General features: G+C 44.1%; 1 protein-coding gene across 5 annotated transcripts in view; it reads left to right on the top strand.

Annotated features, from left to right (window-relative positions):
- Positions 1 to 27,428, top strand: part of LEF1 (lymphoid enhancer binding factor 1) — a 70,965-nt gene that overhangs the window by 30,733 nt on the left and 12,804 nt on the right. For 2 of the 5 annotated variants that reach the window (XM_059844239.1, XM_059844238.1), the window contains 7 exons: positions 10,313 to 10,445; positions 14,402 to 14,492; positions 16,696 to 16,779; positions 18,637 to 18,759; positions 19,460 to 19,622; positions 22,316 to 22,423; positions 26,050 to 26,098. In XM_059844239.1, the coding sequence (XP_059700222.1) occupies positions 10,313 to 10,445; positions 14,402 to 14,492; positions 16,696 to 16,779; positions 18,637 to 18,759; positions 19,460 to 19,622; positions 22,316 to 22,423; positions 26,050 to 26,098 (751 nt within the window). Of the gene's footprint in view, positions 1 to 10,312; positions 10,446 to 14,401; positions 14,493 to 16,695; positions 16,780 to 18,636; positions 18,760 to 19,459; positions 19,623 to 22,315; positions 22,424 to 26,049; positions 26,099 to 26,759; positions 26,801 to 27,428 lie in introns of all 5 variants that reach the window. The other 3 variants (XM_059844240.1, XM_059844243.1, XM_059844241.1) reach the window with 3 other exon arrangements.

Genomic DNA, 27,428 nt, shown 5'->3' with positions numbered 1-27,428 from the left:
GTTGCATTTTGCATTTTCAATCCCAGTGAAGCTTTAGCAGACTGCTACTTTTGGCCTAATCATTTGTACATTTTTAGGGATTTTTTTTTTTTTTTAGTTTAAAAATGAATATTTTATTTTAAGCCTTTGGACCATCTTGCCCACATCCAGTGATGGATGTCTAATGAGATGACTTTTTGCCTCCACTAAATGGTTATATTGTTTGCAGTGATGTATGCTAAGACTTGATGCATTAAATCTTTGGTCATTAGCCGATGCCATTAGCAGAAAAGTCCAAATCACTTAGAGCTGGGTCTTAAGACTTTTCATTAAAACCTGAATTTGCATGTTATTGGATAAATCTGTTAATACGGTTTAGCCGGACTCAAGGAAGTTACTTGAAAACTTTTTACAGGGCTTACGCAGGGTCAGTGATGCCTGAGAGCCTCGAATTTGGAGAAAATGTCCCCTCTGAGGGCATGGATGCAGCAGCCCCTGCATCCATCCCACCCGGCCCTGCCTGCCCCTGCCACCTGTAATGCTGTGCACGCAGCCCCAGCTGTCAGCCCTGCACTTCATGTTGGGCTCAGCTCTGCTCCACTGCTGCCAGGAAAGCCCCCTGAAGGAGCTAAAATCCCAGCAGCAGGCTCTCCTCACCTCATGGCTAATCGGGGCAGCCACCTTGCAGACAGAGGGGGTTTGGCCTCAACACTGGTTTCCCTGCAGGAGTCTTCAAGCAGCATCAGTGTGATGGGGAACAGGGCTTGCCAGGAGCAAAAGCCAGCTGAGAGGAGTCACTGATGTCATCCAATTTGTCACTCCTCTACCATCACATCCGTTCCTATATTTTTTCTTTTTGTCCCCGTTTTTTTAGAGGGGGGATGAGGCAAGAGCACTTCCAAAAACATCAGTCAGGCTGGGTAGCTTGACCAGCCCAGCGTGATCTCTGCTTTGCTAGAAGTAAGAAGATGTTGCCTGGTCAACCTCTAAGTTGCAGACTTAGCTGTGGTGGACAAAGGTTTTGAAAATGTAAAGGCATGCCAGGTGCTCGGACAGATGTTGAGCCCTTGTCTTTACCTCCTGTGTGACAGAGCTAAGATGTTTTCCCAATACATGTCATACTCTTACACTTCCTTAATTGAGAACATCTCTATTCAGTGCACCTTGAAAACTGCAGCTCAGAGAGAAGTTGACCCATTTCTCAGTTTTCTGGGCCTCTGATAGTCTTTGTTATGGCATATGGTGTTGGATAGGCTGTAACTTAGACTTAATATAAATACTTTTAAGAGAGGTCCTATTTCAAGCACTTTTGATCCACTGTGTGTGCAGTGCCGAAAGGCATCTTCCTGTCACCAGGGTGCAGGATGGATTTTTTTCTTGGTTCCCCCCAGGAGCCTGGATCTGTATCCTGTGGGACTTGAGGAGGCCAGTGAGGAAAAGTCATCCCATCCTGTGACGCACGTTGTCTGCCAGAACAGAAATGCTGGGCTTCAGAGGTTGTTGTGGGACAACCTGCTTTCACATAACGTTTGTGTGCTTATGTGGTAGATGGAGTTTTGCTTGCCTGAGCCGTTTCCAAGGTTTGAACGTTGGACTGAAGCACATCCCTCTGCCTGTGAGAAGCACATGATCTTGTGGGTCTGAGTACGCCAGAGAAAATGCCAAAGTCGCTGTGAGCAGGGATCCTGATAACCTCAAGGCAAGCCAAACAAGCTCGTGTCTTTGTCTTAACTCAGCAGACAGCTCTGGTGACAGAAACCAGAGCAGCTTTGTCTCCAGGAAAGAGCTGAAGATGGCACAAGAGGTGACACCAGGATAGACTCCAACCCCCTTCCCCCCACTCAGAACCCGTGGGGGTCCCTGGTCCACATTCCTGGTCACATTCCACGTTTCCCCCCTGGCAAGCTGCTGGGCTCTGGGCACTGGCTCCTCTGATGTCCGGTGGGCTTCCTCTGGTGACTTAGGACAATTGTCCTTATTGTCCAAGCAAGAAATAAGCCAGAACTCTGCAACCCAGGGGCTCAGGCTTGGGTTTGTTAAAACATTGCTGGGCCTCTGTTCTCTTTAGCCACTAACGAACTGAAAGTGTCCTGGACAGGTCAGGAAACAATGGGGAAAACATCTTCCCAGCTGATGGAATTACTTGCATGTGACAAGGATGCACGAGGCTGAAGAGGGGATACTGTGCAGGGTAAAGGCCCATGGGCTGTGTCACCATCCAGAGCATTTGCAGTGGCAGCAGTCCCATTTACCAGGTTTTTGGGGGTGCTAAGAGACTCCTGGGGTTGAGTGTATGATTTGATGATGCAGGTTCCTGCTTGTTGGATGTGGGGCTCATCTTTACATCAGGAAAAAGAAGAGCTGTTCAGGATGTCCAAAGTTAAAGGACCTTCTTGCAGAAATCAGAGCTTAAAACAAGCACTGGCGGTCAAATTGTGGAGTGTTTGCTGGCAGCTGATGTCCATCTAAGAGAACTCATTTGTGAGTTTAGAGAGTGAAATAAGACATTGCAAAATATTGTAACAGAGAAAGTCTTTTCTGTGAGTGTGTGGCTTTTCTGCTAATTAAATGCCCTATCAGTGATATTTCCCAAACCAACGGGCTGTGTAAAACTGGGTGTAATCTCTGCAATTGTGAACTCGCAGTGCAGAATTGGCATGGGCTTGTCCTCCCCTGATCAGAGCCTTACAAGACCTGCCTGGCTCCCCACATGGCTCACCAGCACTCCAGGTCTCCCGACAGCCTTCCTGAGCAGGCAAGAACAAACAAATTAAGAAGTCATGGGAGAGAAGAAAATGGAGATAGCAGGGGATTTCTAATCAAGCTATTTTAATACTGGGTGTGCTTTAATCACTTACTTAATGGCAGTGCTTAATGAACACTTGAAATAAAGCATGTTTCTGTCAGATATTCAACACCCGTGTTTTTAAAGCTGTCTTGAGGGAACTCAAATGCTTATTACAACTTTTTGGCAAAAAAAAAAAAAAATCACAGTTGTGCTATATTAATTTCCATGATTGAAGGGGAGGGAGGGGTGAAAAAGTTGGAAAAAGACAAAAATGTAGACAAGCCAATAGTGGTGGTTTCTCACTAATGTTGCAATTAACCTGAATTTAGTGACTGATTATAATCCATCTATCCACCTAGATCCTTATTCTAGGCTTTGTCAAATCACATTTACACTTTCCTTTGCCATGCTCCCCTGGCTGTTGCACTGAATTTTGTATTGCACACCAACCCTTTGGGCTTTCAGCAGAGCAGATTTCTCCAATTCCTCTTGCCTGTCCTTGTATGCTTCCTGGACTTTCAGCCGTGTCCCCCCTTTGCTTCAGGTGCTGATCTTTGTGCCTGTGGACTGTGCCATGGTCCTGTTGGCCATGAAGCTGCTTTTCCATGCATTGCAGACACAGCCACTTGCTCCTGGGCTTCCCAAAAAGGAAAGTGGTGTGAGCAACTGGAAAAAGGTCACAAACTTTTCCTGCTCCCAATAACCATGGGAAGCTCTAGCACGTATCCTGGGTGCCTCCTTTACCTGCTGCTGATGTACTGGCAACTTCTCTCCAACGTCTGAGTGCTCCTGGCATGCTCTGGCTCTGGTTTCATGATGCAGTGTGTCCTTGGGAGATGGGGAAACTTTTAATAACTGACTTAGAGTAACTTTCTTGTTCTGCCTTTTCTTGACTCCCAGCACTAAGTGCAACTTAGTTCCATGGTGAAGAGTTGAATACAGTACATGAGGAAAAAGAGGACTTTTTTTCTGACCTCGTCAAGCCGTCAGTCTGCCCCCTGAAATGTGTGGTTTTGATTTTAGTTTTGTTCTGAGTAAGTGTTAGCAGTTGTGAAGCTGAAAGTTTCACATCAGCATCGATGGCAGCATTTCAGCGCACCTCCTTAAAATGGCGAGTCCCTGGGGTGTCCCCCCTGCTGCTGGTCAGCATGAAAGGTCAGTGAGATAAATGGCCTCCTGCTGCCCAGTTGTGAAGCAGGGTTAAAAGCCTGCACCTTTTTTATTTGTCTTCCATAAATCACAGTATTCCTAAGCCCCTGTTTCCTGTGAGCAGCGTGGTCCTGCGGGCGTGCTTTCCTATCCCTGTTCCTTTTCGCTTCAGGTGAGGCTAAAAGTAATGCTGCAAGCCACCCCCCACCATAGCCATTCTGGCATTTTCCCAACTGCACTGTCCAAGGATTGGAGAAGGTTTTGAAAATTAAGCATAAAATTATCTCTGCTGTCAGAAGCCTAGAAAGAAGCTGGCTTTGGACATAAAACTCTCTTTTCTAAACAATGGTTTAGGGACAGGGGAGTAACCTGAGCTCTCTGTATATTGACCTTGCTGCATCTTTGCGAAGTTGTCAGTGAAAAGGGATTGTACAATTGCTCCCAGGGAGGCGGCAAACTGTGATTGCTATTACTGCTGGTGCTGATGAGCTTGTTTCCTCTACTGGTAACTAGTTTTGGCCAAAACACATTACTGTTGCCTCTTCCTTTTCCACCCCTAGTATTTTACTGCAGCCTGTCTGTGATGAACCCAGACATGGGCCTGGTTTTGACATTGCTCCAAAATAACATTCTTCTTGATCTTGCATTTTTATTGCAACAGCTGGTAGGCAAAGGCATAAATACAGAGTTAGTTTAGCCATTAAAATGCTGTTGGTATTTTGACCGGACAGCTGAAACTGCTGTCTTCTGGGTTTGCTGAAACCTTCAGCCAAAGGATGATTTCAGGGCTCCAGAAATGAGAATAGGGTAAAAAAGGGATGATTTTTTTCTTGCCTCTTTAGATCAAGGTAGCCTCAAATTCTCCCATAATAACAGGACCATTTAGTCCTTTTATTGTGAGGTACTGCAATAGCAGTAGTGGGAGGGTTTGGATTCGTTTTGGTGGTGGGTTTATTTTTTAAGGAGCTCTCTGCTGTGTTTTCCCCCTAAACCTAACACTTGCTATCAAAAAGTTGAAGCTGTTTCTTCAAATGACCCCCTCTTTCAGGAGTGAAAGGGAATGCATGCAATTATTCATCCTTAAGTTGGTTTGTTTTGTTTTTTTTTTTAGTTGACTTATTTTAGTCTTAATTGAGAAGACCATCTGCTAGTATCTGTAACCAGTGCATAACTTACTGACAGGATAGGAAGAGTGGACAGGCTGGGGCCTTTTTTTTCTTTTTAGAAGCGACTTTGTGTTTAAAGAAAAGAGGAAACATAAAAACCAACCCAGCACCTCTTTGGATGTTGACGAGGGACGCTCGGGTCTTGTGTGCAGGGGCTTGCTTGCCTCATGGTTCTCTGCAAGCTCCCTGCCTGCCTGCGACCTCCTTTGTAGATGTGTGTCCTTTGAAGGGTCATTAATTTAATATCTTTCTCTGTGCAGCAGCTGGAACAAATGGTGGCCCCAGCTCCAGCAGGAGCTCCCAGCTGCCCGCCTCGCCCAGCGCTGACCTACAGGCATTTTTGCCATGGCTGTCTCAGGCTTTTTATAGTTTTTGCACACTTGTTGCATATAAGATACCTTACAGGTGTGGGCCTTCAGTGAAGCATTAGCTGGCTGTTTATGCAGGGCTTGAGGTATGTTTTTTTCTGGACTCTTGCTTTTCTTCAGAAGCATTTCAGAAATGAGGGAAATCTTACTGGGTTCAGACTGAATTTGTGCCGCAGCACTGCACCATGAACTCACCAGAGATTAATCTAAACTGTCTCACAGTGTGCTCCTCGGATGAGAGGGCAGGCACATGTCTGAAATGGTGAGTGGCTCTGTGAGTGCAGGTGCAGCACTGCCAGTGCAGGGCACTTGAAGGGGTCACCCAGCCATGTGGCAGCAGCTGTGCCAGTGTCGCAGCCAGGGGATTTCTCACTCTGCTCCTTGCCCTGGCCAAAATTCCTGAGTAAGTTCAAGCTTTACCACTTGCAGACTGTGATTGCTGTTTGCAAGGGAAGTCTTTGCTGTTGTCCTGACCTGCTCCTAAGTTCCTTGAACACAGCCATAGCTTTAAACAGGTGTCTGGTGCATAGCAAAGCTCCTGCTGGGATAATGCCGACTGCTGGGTCAGGGCCCTCTTCCCTGCAAGCTCTTACCCTTTGCCCACCAACATTGTACTGGGGATTTTGGGGTTTTATTTCAGGTCAGTCATAAAACTGAATAGTAGTTTCATCTTAGCCCTAACTGGCCAAATAATTTGGCTCCTGCTGTTTCCAGTACAGTTGTGTCCTCCAGGGGACTGTCCCCTGCCTGCACTGCCTCAGTTCAGCCTGAGAGCACATGCTTGGGAGAAATAGAAGATACCAAGTGGGAAGGCCAAGCTGATGAGGAAAAGTGCCCCAGGGAGGGCTGCACAGAGGCCAGCTCCCAAAGGATGCTGGCGTGGTCTGTGCTGCAAGACTGTGCTCTGGGACTGGAGCCCTGGTGGCCGTGTGGTCTCTGAGAAGGTTGAGTCACTCAGGAGTGTCCCTTTGAGCTGAGTGCTGTGGGGCACAGCTGTGTGTCCCTAGGCCTACAGAAATAGGCTGTCCCTTTGCCATTGGCCTTTAGTGCTTGTAACAGGTAACACATGCATGATAAGGTGTCCTAAAACAGAACAGGAGGTCTTCAGGTGGTAAACAACAGGTGCTCATTTTTAGTAATTTACTTTTCTAAATTGCATATCTTGTGCTGAGCTGTATGTCCCATTTCCTTTACTTTCCAGGTTGTGTGAAGAGCCTTAGGCACAGAGATTGGAACTTCACTGGTGTGGTAATACACCATTTATGTGGCCTCAGAGCTGTGCTAGGGACAGCTTCAACAAACGTTCAGCTTCTCCAGATTGTCTTGGAAATGAGAGTAGAAGTGGAAATTTAATCCTCATTCACTTTATTGTGGTTTTAGAAACTGCTTGAGTACCTACTTGCACCAAAAGGCTATGTTTTGGTGGGTGGATGAAGTATAATTTCTGTACTGAAATACTGAAGAACCTCACGTAGGACAGTGCATAATTATGTCATTGTCTCGTTGAAGGCATGTGGACTGATTGGGTTTTGCAGATTTTCAGGCTGTGCTGAGGAGAAAAGACACTCTGGACCATGCCTGAAATAGATATAAATGTCACCAGTGTGCCAGGGAGAGCTGGTTGTGGGCTTGGTCAGCAGGTGCTCAGCAAGCCATGGGGAAACGAGTTCCCCGTGCATGGAGGTCATGTTGACCAAGACTGAATCTCTGTCAGTCTCTCAAGTGTTTCTGCAGCTGTGTGCATTGTCTTTGGAGGATTTGGGGAGACAAATGTAGTAGGGATGCCATGTTTGTGGGAGGAGGAAGCTATTGGGTAAAGACTGGGAAGCAGGAGAAGCAGTCTCATCAGGACAGTTTTGTACCTCAGTGTAAGGTAGGATTTGTCCATGGTTCACAGCCCTGGAGAGCAGTAGTGCCCACTGGGAGCAGTAGATGGTGGAAAGGGCTTTGGCAACATTCCCAGTCCAGGTGTCCCCAGGGAAAGGGTGCAGGGCAGTGTCCATGGGACTGGATGGGGTGCCTGGGGCCAATCCCTCGCCGCAGCAGCAGGTGGGAGGGTTGAGAGGGTGGCAAGAGGGGCATCCAGGTGTCTTATATGACCTCTTGCATATGAGGTCTTGGTCTCCTGCCCTGCACCCTCTCTGTGAGGAAGGCCCAGATAACTCACCTGGGTTGCCTTGTAGGACAGGTGCCGTGGCAAAAACCACTTCAAGTCCATAGGACTTTTGGAAAATGTGTCATCAGGCCTTTCTCCTCCTGGTTTCATTGTGCATGTGTCACCCTGTGTGTCCTCCTGCTGTCGATCACTGTGGCCATCTCGGGGAGGCTCAGCCTGTGCCCAGCGAGCCCCCTGGCTCTGTTCTCTCGCTGGGGCGACCAGCAGGATCTAGCTGCCAGAGATCCCCGGGTCTTCCCAAAGCAGTGTGGGGCAGGCAGGCTGGGAAGCTTTGAATTATTGCTATTTTTTATTGTTACTTTTTTTCCCTCCCAATTTCTGGCTCTGCAGACCCCCAAATGCTCTTAATAGAGATATGGCCTGTTTATATGTTAATTTTAAGCCCGCTGACAAGCGGTTTGCTTTTCTCCTGACTTCTCACGGTTCCTTTGCCCGCTGAAAGCCGCAGCCACAGGCTTAGGGGATAAGGTGCCGAGAATTAGAAAATAAAATAAAATCTGCAGGATGCTGGAGAGCGAGGGGGTACAGGGATTGGCATGCTCCAAGTATAAATGGGTGATTTCTGAAAGCAAGGAACCCTGATACCAGGGGCGTGCATGACAATTACATCCAGTACAATACAAAATGTTAATTACTAAATTTTGAGAAATTAATGCTGATTAGCAGCTGTGTGTGTGTGTGACCTAAATACATCTATTGCTTATCTTTATTCATAATATACAATTTTTTGTTGATAAAGTAATGGCTGAATGGTGGGCTGGCCCACAAGTCTCATAGCTAAAGACTGAGGCCTGATTTGTAAATCGTCTGAAATTTGTTGGCATCTGTTTTTTGTGGAATTTATACGGATGAGGAAGATGAATAGCAGTCTGAGCTATCCCCTTTACAACTCAACTCATAGATATTATTGAGAATTCATATTGCTTTTTATTATTTGGTCACAAAAATGGACCTAATGCTTGTTGGCTTTAAAACACCTACTAGCGCTGCTTTCTCTCTCCATCTTGCAAAATATAAGACAAGGCCGAAGCTTAAATTAAAATCCTCAGGTTCTTATCTCTTTCCCACAGGAAAGCAAATCTGTGTTGAAAACCGTAAAATTAAGAGGAGAGCAAGGATAGCATAATTTAGCAAAAATTCATGGCACCAGATTCTGAGCTATATGACTGGAGGGATAGGTCAGACATTAAGAAGATACTGCCTGCTAATGCAAGTTCCTTAAGGTGGTGCTCTGGAAACAAGGAAAGCAGAAAATGCTGCACTGGTTCCCGTTTGCTTCCTTTCCTCTACTCCTACCAGCCTTAACAATAAATTGAGTTGTCCATTTAATAATCCATCTGCTTCCAGAAGTCCAGAAAAATCATGGTCCTGTGCATGGAGCTATGTCTTAATGTCTGTTTTGTGCCAGAATTTCAATAGTGAACTCAATGAAAATTAATTTCATTGGCCTCTTTAATTCTTTTTCTTTTTTAATTCCTTATGTTTGACAGGCTGTCCTTGCTGTCAGTGTGTCTGTCTGAAGGATAGCTTTATTTTTTGGGGGGGGAGGGGGTTTATTAAAAGCCTGTTTGTTCCATAATTTTTTGTGCTAAGGGGCTAAGGTAGAGTCGCAGGCCACAAATGAGAAGTTCCTCTTACATGCTGGCATCATCACTGTGGCTCGTCCCACAGTGGGAAGAGCAGCTTGAGTTTTAAGCAGCATTAATAATGAAAGATTTCATTGGGATTGAGTTCTGTTGTCTTGCAACCGTGATCTTAGGGGGTAATTTTGGACAGCATCCTTCTGTCACGCTGCCTGCCTCCTCCCCAGTGCCTCTGAACTCTGGGAAGTGCTGGTGGGAAGTGTGCATCTTGCCCTGCAAGGACATAACCTTATGGCACCCATTTCAGGACCCTTGTGGGCGTTTGTAGTGCTTTCAGTCAGTGGCCTCCCAGCTGCCCCGTGCACTCAGCAGGTCTCCCCTCCAAGTGACCCTCTTGAGAGGCCACTGCCAACTGCTCGTATATGAAATCAGCCTTCTAAGGTGACCCTTTAGTTACCCAGTAGACAGACAGGACAAGAGTTTTCAACCAGACTTTGTAAAACTTCAAGGGAATTTGCTGTTCTTCTGGTGATGGCAGGGGTTTGTCCCAGCTGTGCCATGCCGCGGCCATGCAGGAAGAGAAGTGGGAAGGAAGAGGGAAGCTGATGAAGCTTTTAAGGCTGGAGATACGGCAAACCTGTACTTTAAGCCTTCTTTTTTTAAATGCTGTTCCCATAACCAAAGGGTTTCTCCAGCACTGCTGCTGACTCTGCTGTCCTTGGGTCACAGCCCTTGGTGCACAGCGCCTGCCTGCCCAGCACGTTGCTCCTCCTGCCCTGCAGCTCTCCATTTGCCATTTCCGCAGCCCTGTCTCCATGTCTCCCAAATGCCTTTCTTCCTGCTCCCGGCCCCCACCCATTTCCCTGCATTTCCTCAATATCTGCATCCCTCTGCGGGTGCCAGTGGTTTGAGGATGCCGATTCTGGCAGCAAACCTGCTTTCCATCCACTAGCCCCAATGTCATGTCTGTCCATCTGTTTCCCCCGCTTCAGTCATGCAAATATTTAAAAATAGCATTTTGGAAATGTTGGGTGGTTGTTTTTTTTTTCAAAGCAGAAGCTTCACCTCGCTAACACAATTAAATTTTTGTTCTTCTCTTGCAGTCCAACAAGGTGCCCGTGGTACAGCCTTCTCATGCGGTTCACCCCCTCACCCCTCTTATCACCTACAGCGATGAGCACTTTTCCCCGGGGTCACACCCGTCGCACGTCCCTTCTGATGTCAGCTCCAAACAAGGTGAGCCCAGCCTTTCCCAGCACAGTGGGGATGCAGGGTGGCCCTGGTGCCCTTTGTGCTGCTGACAGAGCCAAAATTACCAATTTGTAATATTTTAGAGGGCAGCTTCCAGGTGCATATGCCCACTTTCAGAGATGGTAATTCTGACGCGATGCTGATGCTTAACTTGGCTGCTTACATTTTTATGTTCCTTCTAATGTGATAATTTGTGCTTGCTTTTCTCATCAAAGTCTTTCAAAATCTCAGTAAACAGCAGCCAGTCTTCACCATCTCCTGTAGTGCCTAAGGCTTGCAGCATGCAAATCCAGAAAGGGCAATCATCCCTCGCCTTCTCAAAAACAGGGGACAAGTGCTTCAGTAGTAGTGTTATTGAAAGCTTTTCTTTCACTTTATTTTATGCCCTTGTATTCTGGCTGTCCATATTCTTCTATATGTCAGCATAATTAAAGCATGGCCCATAAAACTAGTTTTGAGCCTGTGCAAGTAAAAGCTTTACAAATCTGACATTTTCTTGTGCTGGGTGCCTTCTGCAGAAAGCATCTTTTTAGGTGTCTGAGTCATGGATGTCAGTTTTCTCTGCACCTCCAGGACCCCTTAAGGCAAACACAAAAGCCTCCTAGCTCCACATCTGGGATTGTCAGACCAGCCCTGCTCAGGGTCAGTCTGCAGGCCCCCAGGGAAGAGCAGACAGTCTCCAAGGTGTCAATCCCAGCCTGTGCCAAGAGCTGCTGCCCAGTATCCAGGAGAACACAAGGGATTCCTGGGAAGGGTGTGCTTGCTTGCAATGGGTTGCAGGAGCTGGGGAGGGATGTGATGGAAGTTGGGAGGTGCAAGGGGAGGACTCGCCATGGCCATCACAGGTCTGAGCCAGGGTTTGGTAAGAACCTGAGCAGAAAAAGCCTGCATGGGAGAGCTGGTGGGCAGGAGGGAAGGAGGGAGAGCAGAGGCTTTACAAAGGCATTCACTGTAGTCTGGATATCTCTGCATGGGCAGGAAGCCTGTCAGTGCCACGACTGGTCCTGAGGGTGCCTCTCTCTGCCTCTCTCTGCGCTCGCGTGTCCCACCATATGCTGTGGCACCTGTTTGACAAAATCCTGAAGCTCTGCTTTACCTGGGCACACATCCATATGCCCAGTTGTCCCATTTATCTGAAGAGGCTTTTAGTCAGCATTGTTCAGGGAGAGAGACTTTTTTTGTTCTGTCTTTCCCTGAATGCCTAGGTTTTATTTTGGCTGTGCTATGGAGTTAATAACATGGGCTACATCCAGAAAATACTATGGCCTGGTGGCTCTGTGTGGTTTTTGCTGTTTGTTGGTTAGGTTTTGTTTTTTTCTAGGGAGGGGGAATACAAAAAGCACTCTGCCTGGAAAGCCTGTCCTGTAAATACGTATACAGTATCTGTTTCAGACTTGGAAGAAGCCAATGGAGACCTCCTGTCCTCATTTGTCTTCCTCCTTTGCATCAGTGCTCAGGAGAGGGATATTCACACTCATTCCTTGAAATCCCAGGGGTGCCACGCGATAAGAGAATGGGATTTCCACCTCTTGCAGAAGCTGGCTGTGACAGCTGGGGCACAACCCGCTGCTGCAGTTTGTGAGCTTAAGAGGTTTCTGCTTACTGCATGCTGAGTTTGCCCTTCTGTGCCCCATCTTTTTGTCTTTACCCCAGTTTATTTTTGTATTCCTGTACAGCAGACTCCAACTGAACAACATCTGGTTTGTTGGTTTTTATGTTTTTGCTGCACATCCTCTCTTCTGCTTTTTCTCTACCTTCTCCCCTGTCCAGCATCCCACCAGTCACGAGTGCAAGCCTGCTGAGGGCCTCTGCCAGGAGGCACAAAGCTCATTGCCCTCTGGAGTTCCTGAACGGGCTCTTGATCCCTTTGCTCAGTGTCTGGCAGAGATGGGGATGGATGATGTGGATAATGCAGGCTGGAGACTACTGGTTTTGTCTGGGATGGTCTCCTTGATGTGTGTGGTCCTTCCGTCCATACTCCCTGTGTCGGCGCCACCGGCGTGTGGGAGCAGCCGCAGTGAAGTAGCCCATGCAGTTGCCTCAAAGAGAGGATTTTTTTTTTTCCTCAGGTCCTCTGCCAAACGCCTCCAACCATTGTTTCTGTCCTCGCCTCCCACTGTGGGTCTGGAACAAGGCACTGCCCTGGCGCCCTAGCCCTGGTGCCCTCCTCCCACCAAAATCCTCCAACAAGGGGGTCCGCAGCAGCTTGCCCTCAGGACCAACTCTCGCACCCAGGACACTTTGGATGGACACACAGCACCGCCTTCCTAAAGGCAGTGGCTTCTTTATTTTATTTTTTTTTGTTTTAATTTTTATTTCGTTTTAATTTTTCCTTAACCCTCTCAAGAGAACTTGCTTTGGAGGGCACTGGCCATGTGGTAGCTCTGTGTGCTCCTGAGGGCTCTAGGTGCTGGTAGCCCTCCAGAAGTTTTGGATCAGCCACAACAACTGTGCATTAGTTGAGAGAGAGCAGTGTTGTCTCCATGGGTCAGAACTGCAGATTCTGGGGAAGGAGTGGCCCAGCTCCTTGTGCAGAACCTGGCCTGGCTGGGGCAAGGTTATATCATCACTTCCAGGAGCAGCAGTCATCATCAGAGATGTGAGAGATGAGACGCTGGGCTTCTTTTACACCTTGTTTGGTTTTCTTTTCTTTCAACCACTCGGAAAGTGTGTTCTCTCTCTTGTAAAAGCCCTGGGATATGTAAAGTGTTTCCTTTCCTGTCAGCTACCAGCTGTTTTACACCTTTGAAAAGACAGCTGGCCAGAAATTCGATTCTCACGTAGGTTGTGGTTTCCAAGTGTGAAAATTCAGGTTTTTTGAGACAATGATACCACTGGTATTATTTTCCATGCTTTCCTGTACACAGTCCTGACAGATATTCTTCAAATCTTGTAATTAAATTCAGAAGATTTAAGTACAAACTGGGCAGGGGAATAAATCAGTAACATCAGTCTATAAACTAAGTCTCAAGGTAGCACGCGCTCAGTCTTGGACCTTTGGAGTGTCACCACATAAATATTTAATACCCTTTTAAAGCAGCTGATTTAACATGTGAAGTAGACTTAACAATTCCTTCTGCTTCACCCCTCTTCCCCAAACACATTTAAATAAACCAATGTCTTTGTGGCCTCTGCAACTGTAATTCCATTTCTCCTGGGGACACAAGGTTTAGGTGAAGAATGGAGACCACAGACCCTTTTGGGATAAGGATTAGCTTTAATCTTGAGGTGATTCTTGCAGTTGTAGGACTCTGTGTTCTGGGGAATGTGAGCTGATGGATCATTCCTGATGGGACTCTTATTTTTCCATGAAATACTACCATTGCAAAACAGATTGACCTTGGAGCCCACAGGAGTCAACTTGATGAAGAGCTTAGTTGGAACTGGAGTGACAATTGGAAGCCAAATGAATCATATCAAGTGTGACCATTACAGGCCTGAAAATGATTCTTAATTAACCACTGATCCTCTGTGGTAGCAAGTTTCCAAAATCTGTGAATCCATAAGGGAACCCGTGAAAATATAAAAGTAGCAATTTACCTAATCTAATAGCTCTGCTGTGCTCCCTCTTTGACAACGCTTTATTTTCCCCTTGTTTCATGATGGGTTAGAGGAGGTCCTCAGGATCCTGTTGGGTTTGGTGAGACCATTGAGAGGACAGTAACACCTAATGCACTTCACAGGAGATCTAAACTTGCACAGGTCCTTACCCATACATTTATTTCCTCCTTCCAGGTTGTTTTTTCTGATATCTCCCTTTGAATTGCAGTACTGTGTGCAAATTGCTTTAAAGGTGGCCCGTGGAGCCTTTTGCTTTTAACACTAACCAAGAAGGTGGTTATTCCTTTTCCACAGCACTAGTTCCAATCAGCTGGGAACTGTAGGTCATGTATGGAGTATTTTGAGGGGAAGCTCACTTGTTCTTCTGTGCTTTTTAACAGGCATGTCCAGGCATCCTCCAGCTCCTGATCTCCCTACCTTCTATCCCTTGTCTCCAGGGGGGGTTGGACAGATAACACCACCTCTTGGCTGGTAAGATTTTTTAGCTTCTTTTCAGACAGGTGCATGTTCACACCATTCGCTATTGTTGAATCAATTGCAGCAGTTACAATTGCAGCAAAATAATAATATTAATGTCATTCCAGTAAGAAATTGCTACTTTATTTTAGTTGAAAAGATGAAAAAAGTCGATCTTTGAAATTAAATGAATCTGTTTTTTGAACACGTACAGGAATTGAAGTGTGTAGATTTCACTTTGAAGTCTGTATGTTTCTTATGGCTCAGATTTATGGCTCTTAGCTTTTAGAAAGATAGCAGAAAACAGTTCTCAAGTAATTAAATGTAAATTTTAATAAAGAAAATTTCAATTACTGAGGAGAGGAGAGGAGAGGTAAGAAAGAACTTTGAAGTGGGTGGTGGGGAGGGGTAAATCTTGAAACTGCCCCAAATAGAGAACAAACTTTTGTAGCCTCCTGCTTTTTACAGTTTCTATATAGAGAGAAGCCTCTGTCACTGGGAGATCTTGCTGCTCTTGCTAATGCTCTCATGATCTCTTGCTGCCACTCATGGTGTCATTTTCCTTTTGGAGGAAATGTGGTATTTTCAGAGGAATAGATTTGGCAGGGTGCTTCATGTCTGCTTGCTTTCATTTCACTTGGAGCAGGGAATAAGGCAACTCAGCCACAGTTTCAGTGCTTTAGAATCTGTATTGTGACTAGTCTGTGCCCATTCAATGAGGGATACAGATTTTTTTATTTTTTAATGTCTCCATGGGAGGGAAACATGATCCGGATGACAAAAGGCAGAGAAAGAAGAGAGCAGAAGATGCTGAAATGTTGTATTGCTGGCATATCTTTCAGGAAAGGCCACCTGCCTTTTTGGCACAAATAATTAGTAGATATCAAACTAAAATATGGAGATATCTGACCATCTATTTTTTTAATCTTTCACCCTCCCCTTTCCCCATTCTTCTGCTTAGCTGACTCCTCACTTCCACTGCCACCAGGCAGTTACTAGCATGCATTTTCCAGATGTGGTCAGTCATTTCTTCTGAATGGTTTCTCGGTGAAGAAACTGGGGGGAGGGAAGAGGGAAAAGAGAAAGAAGAGGAGAGACAAGATCCAACCTTACAAGGCTCAGGGATGTGTTCAGCAGCACTCACCAACAGCGGGACATACTCAGCTGTCCCTTATGCTATGGCTCCCTGCTGTGAGGTAGCACTGTTGAGACTTCCTTCTACTTTTTTTTTTTCTTTTCATTTCCTCTTCCCTTTGAGCACTGTTCATTTCCAGTAATGTGCTCCAAGAATGAAATCTGTGTCCTGAACCTTACAAAGTCCAGGTTCCATTTTTTTCTCATCTGAGAGCTGATGGACCAGTCGATAAGTGACTGTTTGAAAAGGATTGATGTGTGTGGTGTCCCTCTGGCTGGTAGAGGTGTTTGGGCTGGTATTTTCTCACATTACCATCGCATGCTACTTCAGGGGGTTCACTGTAGCCATCAAATAATCAAAACATAGTGATGATGATGAAAATTAAAGACCTCAAATGATGGACTGGTGGCAAAATATTCTGTATGTGTGGGAGTGCAAAGGAGACAAAAACTTCACATAAGCTTCTCTTACTAGACTGCAAAGTTTGATCTTTAAGTAGTAAGATAGGCTTGTGTCACTGTGGGCTTTTATGTCGTTGGGTTGGGGTTTTTTAATGGAATCAGTTTCTACTTAGAAAAGCTGTCCACTTGTACCTCACTATAGCATATGCTAATGGAGAGAGTCCTAAGTTTTCAAAGACTTAATAAAACTGTTCAAAAGGCTTTTTAGCTTAATAATTCACCATCTGGTGTTTTCACTCTGATCTACAGTAGAACTATTCGGAATAAGATGCTTCTTTCCTAAGAGCTTGTTTGACAAATCTGATTCCAGTGCTTGTAAAACTAGGTGAGAGAGGGATGGAGATAGAGAAGTGTGCATGAATATGTGTGCCTTGGGGGAGGAAGGCTGGTTGTTTTGCTTTCCTTCCCAGTGGAAACTTAGATTGGGAATCTTTCAATAGCAAGGGAGAAAGTTCAAAGCATTTAAGCATTCATTAGTTTCATTAGCAGAACTCTTGAAAGTGTTAGCTCTTACTATTTATTTGTGACTAGTACTGAGTTCCCATCAAGAGCTTGTAACTCTAGAATAACCATTGAATACCATATCATATGATTGATGGGTTCCTTTCTTCTGTGACCTCAGGCAAGGTCAGCCTGTATATCCCATCTCGAGTGGATTCAGGCAGCCCTATCCATCCTCACTCTCAGTCGACCCTTCCATGTCCAGGTAGGTGTAGGAGGTGAATGACTGACTGGGGAGTAACTGCTGGCATTAGAGGGCAAGTTGCTCTTCTGCTTGCATCTTGGTCTGCCTTTGCTTGCTTTTCAGTCAGCTAAACCCTTATGCATACATTTTTATTTAACTTTTGTGTGTATATGCAGTTTGCCTGGATCCCACACTGGTCTCATTCAGCATTTCCTTGTCAGTCTCTGAAGTGTTGCAATGAGGAGCACCCAGTGAATTGTCAACAATTAATTGAGCTGTTCCATCTGAAATGAGTCATTAGTTCATTTCTAGATGCAACACATGGTGTTGTGCATAGCATCCTTGGGTTTTGCTCATGTCAGTATGCAACCAGGTGGATTGTCACTCCAGTCTGTGTTCTCTAGTTCCAATTTCAACGTTGTTGGTAATTAGTCTTGAATCACATAGGTAATGCTCTGTGTGGATTCTTGCTCACAAGTAGGTATTCCATAGCCCAAAGCCACTAATGGCAGGGGATGCCAGCACAGTAATTGTACTGGTGTGTGACTCAGGCACTGTGTCTTTATGTCTAAGTGCAAGCAAGCAATGCTAATTGAGACTTGGCCATGACACACTCCAGACCTCCTATGCTCTGCTTTCGCATTCTAAAGACAGCTTCTGCATCCTGTGCTTGGTGTACAAGAGGTTGCAATATACAATTCTTGGGGGGTTTTTCTGTCATCTGCAGAAGAGACATCCTCCTGCACAGGGATTTAAGGCAGGCCACTTGATAAGTGGTAGGTCCTCTTACCTCTTTGTGTGTGGGCTCCTTTGGATTATCACTGTCCCTTCACTTCTTTACAGGGGAATGATAAGCATGTGCCTGTCAGGGTGATTGGAAAGAAAACACATTCTTTCTCCATGATAAAATCACTTGATTTGGTTACAGGGCTTTGTGTTTCCTTTATTTTGATCACATGAAGGAAAAGGGCAGCAAGGAGACTAGGGAATGGTGAAAGGCTGGATGGCATTCCTTAGCTATCACTCCTTCAGCAAAACTTGGGAGCATAAGCTTTTCATGTTAACAGTACTTTCCACCAGTTTAAAATACAGCATGCAGGTTTTCTGCTGTGCCAGAGCTTGCAATGCTCAGCACCTTCAAGACCTGTCTCAGCTGTCCTTGAGAACTACTGGGGTTAGTAGGGTGGGATTATTCAGTTAGTGGTATTTTGGTTTTATTTTTCATTTTCCTTCTTGTACAAATGAAAGGAAGCTTTAATTAGGACAACAAAATCTCTCCCTGCTCCCATCCTTCATCCAGGATGCAGGATTTTCAAAGTTTATTTTAAGCATTCGAGGTAAGAATAGTGGGTTGAGATGAAATGATGTTAAAATCTTTTACCTTAAGTACCTTGAAAAGTAAAGAGAGCCATCAGGGACTTCTTGAAAAGACTCTTCTTTCATTTTATTTGTTTCTGCATGGCAGTTTCCTCCTTTGCATTGGCTGGTGGTGGATATTTCAAGGATGTTTATATCTTGGTGTGGAAATACCTTTTTTTGGTTAAGAAATGTGTATTTTTATTGCTAGACAGTGCAACAGTACAAATATTAAATATTTCTTGTGTGCATTGCTAAACGCGTTTGCCTGAAAGGTAATAAAACAACTTCTCTACAACCAAAATGTTGACTCGTTTGTTTGTTTGTTTGTTTGTTTGTTTTTCTTGAAAAATTGGGCTACAATGCACAAATCTTAGCCAAATATTTTTGGTGTGCTTTTTAAGAGTTGTCTTCATTGCAAGCTCCATAGCATTTGCATTCTTTGAGTGTCGTGCTGCTGTCATACATGCTTGATGCCTGTCTTCAGTGAGGTTACAGATCTTGCCTTGTTTTCTCTTTTAGGTTTTCACATCACATGATTCCTGGTCCTCCAGGCCCTCACACAACTGGAATCCCTCACCCAGCTATTGTAACACCTCAAGTAAAACAAGAACATCTGCACAACGACAGTGAGCTAATGCATGTGTGAGTCTGCCTTTCTGCTCTAGCCCTTGATGAATAAATGTTTGAGAACTAACTCTATCTGAAGAAGAGTCAAGGATGCTTTAAAAAAAGTGCCTTTCATGACCTCTTTGAATTTTAACTCTTCTCCCATAACTAAAACAGGGACTGTGGGCTGCTGTTTGATAAGGGTAATGAGAAGCCATTTTTTCACTCCAGTCCAGCACTTTTAAGCTGTTGGCAACAGCCATCTCAATTCAGCCATAATCATGGACCTGTCCAGTTGTGACTGGTGCTTGAGTGTGAACTCATCAACTTCTGCTGGAAAAGTTCTTACCTGCAAAATTCACTAGTAAAAAGCAGTCTCATTGCTTAGTACTCAAGGCAAAAGACCTAGAAAAGAAGAGGATGAGAAGCTATTCTCCTGCCTGTGGCAGTGGTCTTTTAGGGTACCATGGATAGTCTTTCAAAAAGAGAGTTGAGACAAGTTTGGAGCAGATTCACAGATTAAATGTTACTTGCTAGGGAATTTCAACCTGACGTCCTCCCTGAGTATTAAGCTATAAGATAGGAAAGTGGATGGGACATGACCACTGAAATTCTCATTCCTACTACTTAAGTGCTACTGTAACCACAAATTAGTAAATTGCCATTGGATCTTTTTAGGTTGAAGGCAAATTAATGCTTTTTTTCCTTTCCTTTCCCTTTCCCAACCACGTTTTAGGAAGCCTCAGCACGAACAGAGAAAAGAACAAGAGCCAAAAAGACCTCATATTAAGAAACCTCTGAATGCTTTCATGTTGTACATGAAAGAAATGAGAGCAAACGTTGTAGCAGAGTGTACTCTGAAAGAAAGTGCAGCTATCAACCAGATCCTTGGCAGAAGGGTATGTACAGCAGGGTTTGTGAGCGCTCACGTGTGCTGCTAACTTGTGTTTCCCTTTAGCTGGGTGTGAAGACTGGTTTTCTGCTTGATGTGCAACTATCAAATTAGCTATAGAAGACAAAACATGCCACAAAAATAAAAGCAGTATCTTGATTTTCTTTTGTCAGCATTAGCAACATCATCAAATTTGTGTTTGTTCCACTCACGTTATGGTTATGGTTGACACATCTCAGACATTAAATACCCTCACTCACACATAGAAGGAGCATTCTAATCACATTCTGGGTCCTCCCTTAGGATAGTGTCCATCAGGGCAGGAAGGGATCATTCAGAGATGAACACTGGATGCCACCGGAGATGAAACTCAAAAGTGAATATAACGTGGTCCAGTTGTAGCCATGCAGGTTGGGAGGACCCACAGAGGTGATGTAGTCCAACATCTGCACAAAGCAGGTCCAGTTACATCAGGTTGCTCAGGAACCTTCCCAGCCAAGTTTTGAATGTCTCTGAAGTCATCAGCTGTGCACTGATGATGCCAGTTCATGTCGCAGAGCCATGCTGAGCGCTGTATGCTTCTGTGGCATGGTAGGTGTGTTTTGTACTTTCCACACTCACAAAAAACCCTGTGCAGGCCAACTCACAGCACAGCCTTTGTGTTCTCTGCCAGTGTTGTTCTTCCAAGTGAAGGCAGCAGTGGTTAATGCCCATTTTGCAGTTGACTCCCAGAAATGAGGAAAGGGGTGACTTCTGTATCAATCTGAGTTTGAGTAGGGATTATTCAAATTCCCAGTGCATACCTCCTTTTGATCACTGACCAAGGCAGTATTGAGAGGCACTGTGACTCTCTGAAAACCCTGTACTTTTAAGTGGGAAATCTGTACATGACCTTCAAGTGCTCCTTTTATATTACAGTTGGAAGACTTTCCCCTCCAAACAGAGCAGAAATCTACTGGTACTTGTCCCAGTTCATGCAGTCTTCTGCTTTCTGTTGTTCTTGTTACCTCCCCTTAAAGGACATCTTGGTACTTGCCTTTTCCATGCTTTCATGCAAGTCTCTAGGATCATGTATGGGCCACTTGCTTAAGAGCTGGACTTGATGATCCTTGAGAGTCCCTTTCAACTCACAGTGATCTGTGAGCTACCCTAACAGGTGATGGCAGTCCCAGGTGACTGATCCTAGTTGCTTAGTGTTGTTAGCCTTGTTTTCTTGGCCTGAACCAGGGCAGTGGCTTATTTATCTCTGTTTTGGTAAGGAATCAGCCTCAGCCTTGTGTGCTTTTTCAGCAGCTTGGACTCCTTTTTTCAAGTTATGGTTCTCCATGAAAGTACCTCACATTCCACTTTTCCTGTGGTGCAAACAAGGCATGAGTTATCCAACACAATTGCTTGGACATTAATTATTGTCAAGTGCTTTGTGTTCAGTCGTCCTGGTCACTATTTACCTTGTGCTGTCCCAGAGGAGGAACCACTTCTGTTCTCTTGAGGTGACACTTTGCATGCTGCTGGGCTCCCTGATGCCACAGCATTGTGCTCACCACCTTCCAGTTTTTGAATGTGCCTGTGGAGTTTGAGAGTTGCAGACAGGCTGAGCTGCTCTGCTCTCAATAATACATCCAACTTGCCAAGACAAGGCAGACAAGAGCTTTAGTTCACATCCTCCAGTGTGAACCAAACAACATATTAAATCATACAAATGTGATCTGAAATCTTAGTTCTGTATGTTAGTCTTGTATGAATGTCTTAATGATTTCTTAATGATTGTTTGTCTGGTTTTTGTATTTTTTTAAATAACTTCTTCTCCCCTTACTTCCCCATGGATGTTGTCAAACAAGCAGATGCATCTTATGCTGCAGCAGTGGAACTTAATTCTAAATAAAAGGCCTTTACTCTTTCTGGTTCAGGTCTATGATAGGTGTTTCAACAAGAACAAAATTATTAGATACTAATGTAGCTGGTATCTTTCCAAATGTGCAGGTTGTGAGGTTTTTTATTTGCGTTTTTGGGGGGGAGGGGTGTTTTTATTTTTAAGTACATGAAACCAGGAAATTTATTCCTGCTTGGCTACAAAGGTCAGCTCGTATAATTTGTAAGACTGTAGTTCTGTGATTTCTTTATTTTTGAAACTTTTGTAGTTGTCATTTCCTTTTTCAATCAGAAAGCAGGTACCTTAAAGTTCAATACTTAAAAGTTGATTTTGGAACAGGGTTGCTGGTGCACAGAAAGTCTTCTGTGTTGGCATTGAAAACTTTTATCAAGGGGCTGCTTGAAACCAAGACAGCAGACCCTTCTGTTAAAGGGAGATTGCTGCCCTTTAAAAGCAGCACAAACCCCCTCAGTTCTGTCAGGAGCTGAAGGCTGGGTTTTGTTGCTGTTTTCTTGTTGGGGTTTGCTTTTGTTTGTTTGTTTGTTGTTGGTTTTTTTAAGTAGTGTTGGGAGAGCACGGTTCTGTGAGCAGATTATTTGGTGAGCCTGTTTCCATAAATAATTTTGTCTTGCTCAAGGCACTTGGCAGTTGCAGAGCTGACAAATGCCTGAAAGTCGTTAATAAACCCAGGTGCTTGTAATTGCTAATGAATTTCATTTTTGCAGTGGGGAAGGACTGAATCAAAGTCACTAAAACACTTGCTCAAGTCATCTGTTGCCTAGGTATAAGTTAGTTCCTAGTCTAAAGGTGTGTGTTTATTTTGTTTGCAGTGGCATGCTCTCTCCCGTGAAGAACAAGCAAAATATTATGAACTAGCTCGTAAAGAAAGGCAGCTACACATGCAGCTTTATCCAGGCTGGTCTGCAAGAGACAACTATGTAAGTCACTCACTTGAAGGTTCTTTTTTAACATTCACTTTATTTTTGGAACTTCTAAAATTATTATTGTTTCTTCTTTTTCTCTATAACTTATGGAAAGTTCTGGATGAAGGGATGGTGAACATACATATAACATAAACTTTATATTTGTTTTCACTTCAAGCACCCAGAAAACTTGGGATTTTTTTTGTTGTTCTTGAGATGCTTCTTACAAAATTCACAGTTTTTGAGGGGAAAAAATAGCATGGAAAGTTTTTTTCCTAACAGAGTGGCTAGTACTGTCTGGAAGCTCATGTTGTACTTTACAGCTCTGAATTTTCCCTCATTTTCTATCTGATAACTTATTATCCAGAAATCTTTCTTAGACCTGAGAAAAAAAGGGATGTTTTATTTTCAAAAGAACTGCAAGCCCAGGGGTCTCAAGGCAGACTAAACTTCAGCTGAAATGAATTCAGAATGGGTCCATGTGTGGAAATCTTGCATAAGCAACCTTCATGATAGAGCCTGCTATAATACATGTGTGTATATATATATATATATATATATATATATGTATGTATGTATGTTAAGAAGTTTTCTTACAGTTACTCTTGTTTTATAATTAAACATCAGCTAGCCTGCACTGCATGGTTACACTCTGGTGCCTATGGTGAGCTGTCAGTGTAGCCAAATGTGATGATATCAAATTCAGAAGCTGCAGTCCTGAGAGACTGATCCTAACCTGAGATCTGAGCTCCTTTCTGTGTCCCTCTGTTAGATGTGACACCTCTACTGGGGTAGGCAATGTACATGCTATATCTGGCTCAATTTTCCTTTTGCTTTAGGGGGACAGTAGTTTTTCTCTACTTCAGTGATGTCTTTGGACATTAAGGATAGAGGTATCTAAACACAATATTAACAAAAACTGCAGAAACTGGCAGAGAATGCATTGACACAGAAACTATGTGATTGTCTCTGAAGGAAACGCCCTGGTCTTGCTGACATGCATGCCCAGTTTTGTAAGCACAGACACAACTGAAAGCCTTAGCAGCTTCTTTCTGTCTGTTTTATACGGTGATTAAACTGTCCTGACACTGCACAGGTAGGGTTTACTTCCAGTAGCCAGACCGTATCAGCAGAGCTGCCTTGAAGTACAGCTGGGAACAAACAGGGTCTTGGGGAAAGATTCCCCAGAAACAAGGGGGTTTAGCTTGTCTCAGACTGACTTGCTAGAAAATCACACCACTTTGGAGTCTTGTCAGCTCATTCTTACTGGACATCAGGCTTCAAGATGGTCCTGTGATGTTTGGTCATGTTGGCTTTGAGAACCCTGTGTTCTGCCCCAGCCTGTGCCACACAGCACAAGCAGCGGACCTGTGGTTTCTTAAATGCCTTGACAGACATTTGGAGAGTGTGAGGTGGCACGTATGAGTTATCTCTTTGATGTGCTTCCAGCCTACATCCTGTGTGGAAGTATAGCTCTGACATACTGCAGTGCTGTATGTTACAATGAAGAGCTCTGCTAGCTTCCTCTTGCAGCCCTCCCCTTTGCCTCTCCAGGAATGCACACATTCTGCAGTGGTGGTCAGACAGTGATCATAGGAGAGCACAGTTTATCATGAAACCTTTTCAAATATATGGCATCCTTTTTTTTTCTCTTCAGTTTTCCGAACTTTAGCAGTCAAAAAGTGAAATTGTAATTATTTATCACAGGTATAACTCCAGTATTTGGAGGGTTGGAAGTGACTTAGGGGTGGTTCTTCTGTTTCACAAAACAGTACAAGTAAAAAATTCGTACAGTTTTAGTTTTCTCTTTTAGTTTGCCTGGTTTTAGGAATTTTTGCCTGATTTTAGGAATTCGAAGAAAATGTTAAGCATTGTTATTCAACTGTTGAAACTATCTTTTTCATATGGTTTTATTATGGAACACAAAGCAGTCATGCAAAATTGTGTGATAGACATGAGAAGCACAATGTTTTCACAACATGAGAGTGTCTGTGTGCTGCAGTTGTCAGAAACTATCTTACTTTTAAATGCTGACAACTAGCTTTCAGCCCAGCCTTCTATCAGTTCACTTGTGTTAGGTAGATCTCATATCAGCTTTCAGTTTATGTTTTAGCACTTGAAGTCAGCCTGACATACACAATAAAACAACTTTTCCTCCCATGACTTTTCCATGTTAACATCTGCACTAATGCACTTTCCTCTCTAAAAAAGCATTGCCTTGGTGCCTAAGTGATAAAGCATATTGCTGGGAGCTCCCCAGAGCCCTTGAAATGTGTTTTCCAACTTTTAGTCTTGGTCCTGACTTTGGAATCTTGCTCACACAGCATTGCCCAACCCAGTTGCCAGCCTTGGGATAAATAAGGACAGGAGCTTGAGAGTCAGGCAGGCCCAGACTGTCTGAGCAGAGTGGAGGCTGCTGAAGTTCATGTGCTGGAGCTTCATCACAGCCTGTATTTGGAGTCCTCCCCTGCTGTCTATCTATCAGTGAGCACTGCAGGGGTTTGGGCTGGTTTCTCACATCAACTGCTGTCCATCCCAGCACCTTGCAGAGCCAGCTTGTGGAAAGATGTGTCCCAGCACCTCAGCCCTTCCCCTCTGAGGCCACTGTGTGTGTGGCATGCTCTGTGCTGGGACATGCAGTGAGAGTGGGGGCCAGAGGATGGGCAGCAGGCTGCAGCCCTGCTCACAGCAACTGCACCAGCCTTGCCAGAGCTCATCTGTTGCAGCCTGTATGGAGGCTTCTTTAAAATATAAGTGGATGTGATTTTTTCTTAAAACACACAGAAAAACCTTTCATAAAAGCTGATTATAGAGGGCAATAAAGACAAGATATATGGAGGAATATCAGTGGTGGTTAGGGTGATGCAAGATGATTGAGGTTTAAAATTGTGGGTCTGAGCTGACCTTTTGTTTCAGTTGACAGACTGTATGAAGCAGGAGCTGTGGCCATTTCCATAGATGGGGGTGCAGGAGAAGGCTGAGTGTGTAGGTTGGCAGGCTGTGGCCAGTGTGGTCTCTCAGAAAGACAGCTGCCAGGCATTCATGTGTGTTCTGCACTTCAGCCATGTTAAGGGTGCTCTGCTGTACAGTCTCTGCTGTTTGGTTATTGCAGAGCACACTCTCTGGGCACAGCCACACCAGACTTGGCTTTTGTTCAGGTACCAGCATTATCTGAACAGTTTTTGTTGGCTGCTTTGCACCCTGGGGACAATTCATGGTCGTCCTAGGTACTTTCAACACCCTGTCTGCTCCTACCGTGTATGACAGTGTAAGTATCTGAATGTGTGAAGAGTTCTTGTAAGAGCCATAAATTATGATATCAACATATGTGTCATCAGATTATTGAGCGTGAGCAGTCTTTTCAGTGCTTGCGGCTGCCAGTGTTAGTTGAAAAACTGCCAGAAATTGTAATTCCATTTGGATATAAATAGATGTATTGCTGATGTGCATATTTCTCCATAGATGCTCAGAGCAAACTTTGTTACCATTGAACTAGTTAAAAGTGGGATAGAAAAGCTACCCTGAAAATAATTGGGTTTTTCCATAGCATTTTCAGTGTCCAGATGACTTTTGCTGTGAGGTAAGTGACAAAAAAGAAGTTCTGTGAATGTAGTGGCATGATAAAATATCCTATTTTTCAGGGGAAGAAAAAGAAGAGGAAGAGAGAAAAGTTGCAGGAATCAGCATCAGGTAGGCCATGACCACCTCTTACTTGCCATTCACCTCAGGTATATTTTAGAAACCAGGGCTTGCGCTATTTAATTTTTACGAGCTTTTGTCTAACACTTGCTTCTGATGGATGTTTTAAGATATTTCACTTGGAATGTAAGCTTGTGAACATGCACACAACCCATTCCTGCTTTCTCTTACACCTTTCTGAGTAGCAATCCTGATGGCATCAACATCTTTGGCTGAACTTACACATTGCTGCAATCACTGTCCTGTTTTACCTTTGCTTTTCTCCTCAACCCGTGTTGTATCATCTTTAGACTTAACTATGGCTCAAATACTGTGTGGTATTTTTGGACACTGGAAACTTTACACAGACCTTTTGTAGTAACTGTATTTTATCTCACTGTATTTTACGTTTCTTTGTACACTAACAGCTGCCTAGTAGGTTGGCTAAAAGCATCAGTGAGGTCTCCTCTTTGCCTTTAAAATATATATAAAGAAACACCCTGTTTTCCCCAACAAAAAATGGCTGGTATAAGAACCATAAAAAAACCCAAACAACAAAACCAAAAAATACACACAAAAAAAAAAATTCCATGTAACACTGTAGCAAACAAACTTACTTGGAATGTGCAAAAACTGTAACAGAAATTTGTTAAAGGAAAACAATCTTCTACAGGTACAGGCCCCAGAATGACAGCTGCCTACATCTGAAGCATGGTAAGAACATCTCTAAAGCTTTCCTGCTGATAAAACTGAATTGTAAAATAAGCCTTCTTATAAATTTTATGCAATAACATGAATTTAGCAAAAATTGCAGAACTACCATATCCCAAAGCTAATGTTACTTTGATTACTGATGGTTTTTATACCGGCTATCTATTAGGTGTTCACCATTTCACTGCTTAACCATAATATTTTCAAATTGATCACACCTCACTGACTCAATGCAAGTCTGCCTGTGAACCAGGGATGGGTTTATTAAGTGGTGCAAGCCCTCCCAGACTGTCACAGCTCATAAGAGCAGGGTAGACACTGGCTTTGAGGCACATTTTATGTCCTGACATCAACAAGATTCTGGCTGGCTGGGTACACCTTTTAAAAACAATTTATTCACCTGTATACTAACAAAACACCTGCTAAGAAAATGGAACTGTATTTCAGTTGTTTCAAGAATTTCTCCCACAGCTGTAACAGTGGTATTTCATGTGTGGTGCAGGTTGGGGTTTTTTGTGGTTGTTGTATTTCCAGCATGTGTTTTCTTTCTTTATATCATATTACCTGCACGGAGGGTGGAATGACTAGTGATTACACATGTGCAGTAACACCATCTAGTCAGCTTGTGAGT

This window comes from Haemorhous mexicanus, chromosome 4 (assembly GCF_027477595.1).
Source record: "Haemorhous mexicanus isolate bHaeMex1 chromosome 4, bHaeMex1.pri, whole genome shotgun sequence".
NCBI lineage: Eukaryota > Metazoa > Chordata > Aves > Passeriformes > Fringillidae > Haemorhous > Haemorhous mexicanus.
The sequence above is the reverse complement of the archived record's forward strand: the minus strand, read 5'-3'. Positions and strand labels throughout refer to the sequence as shown.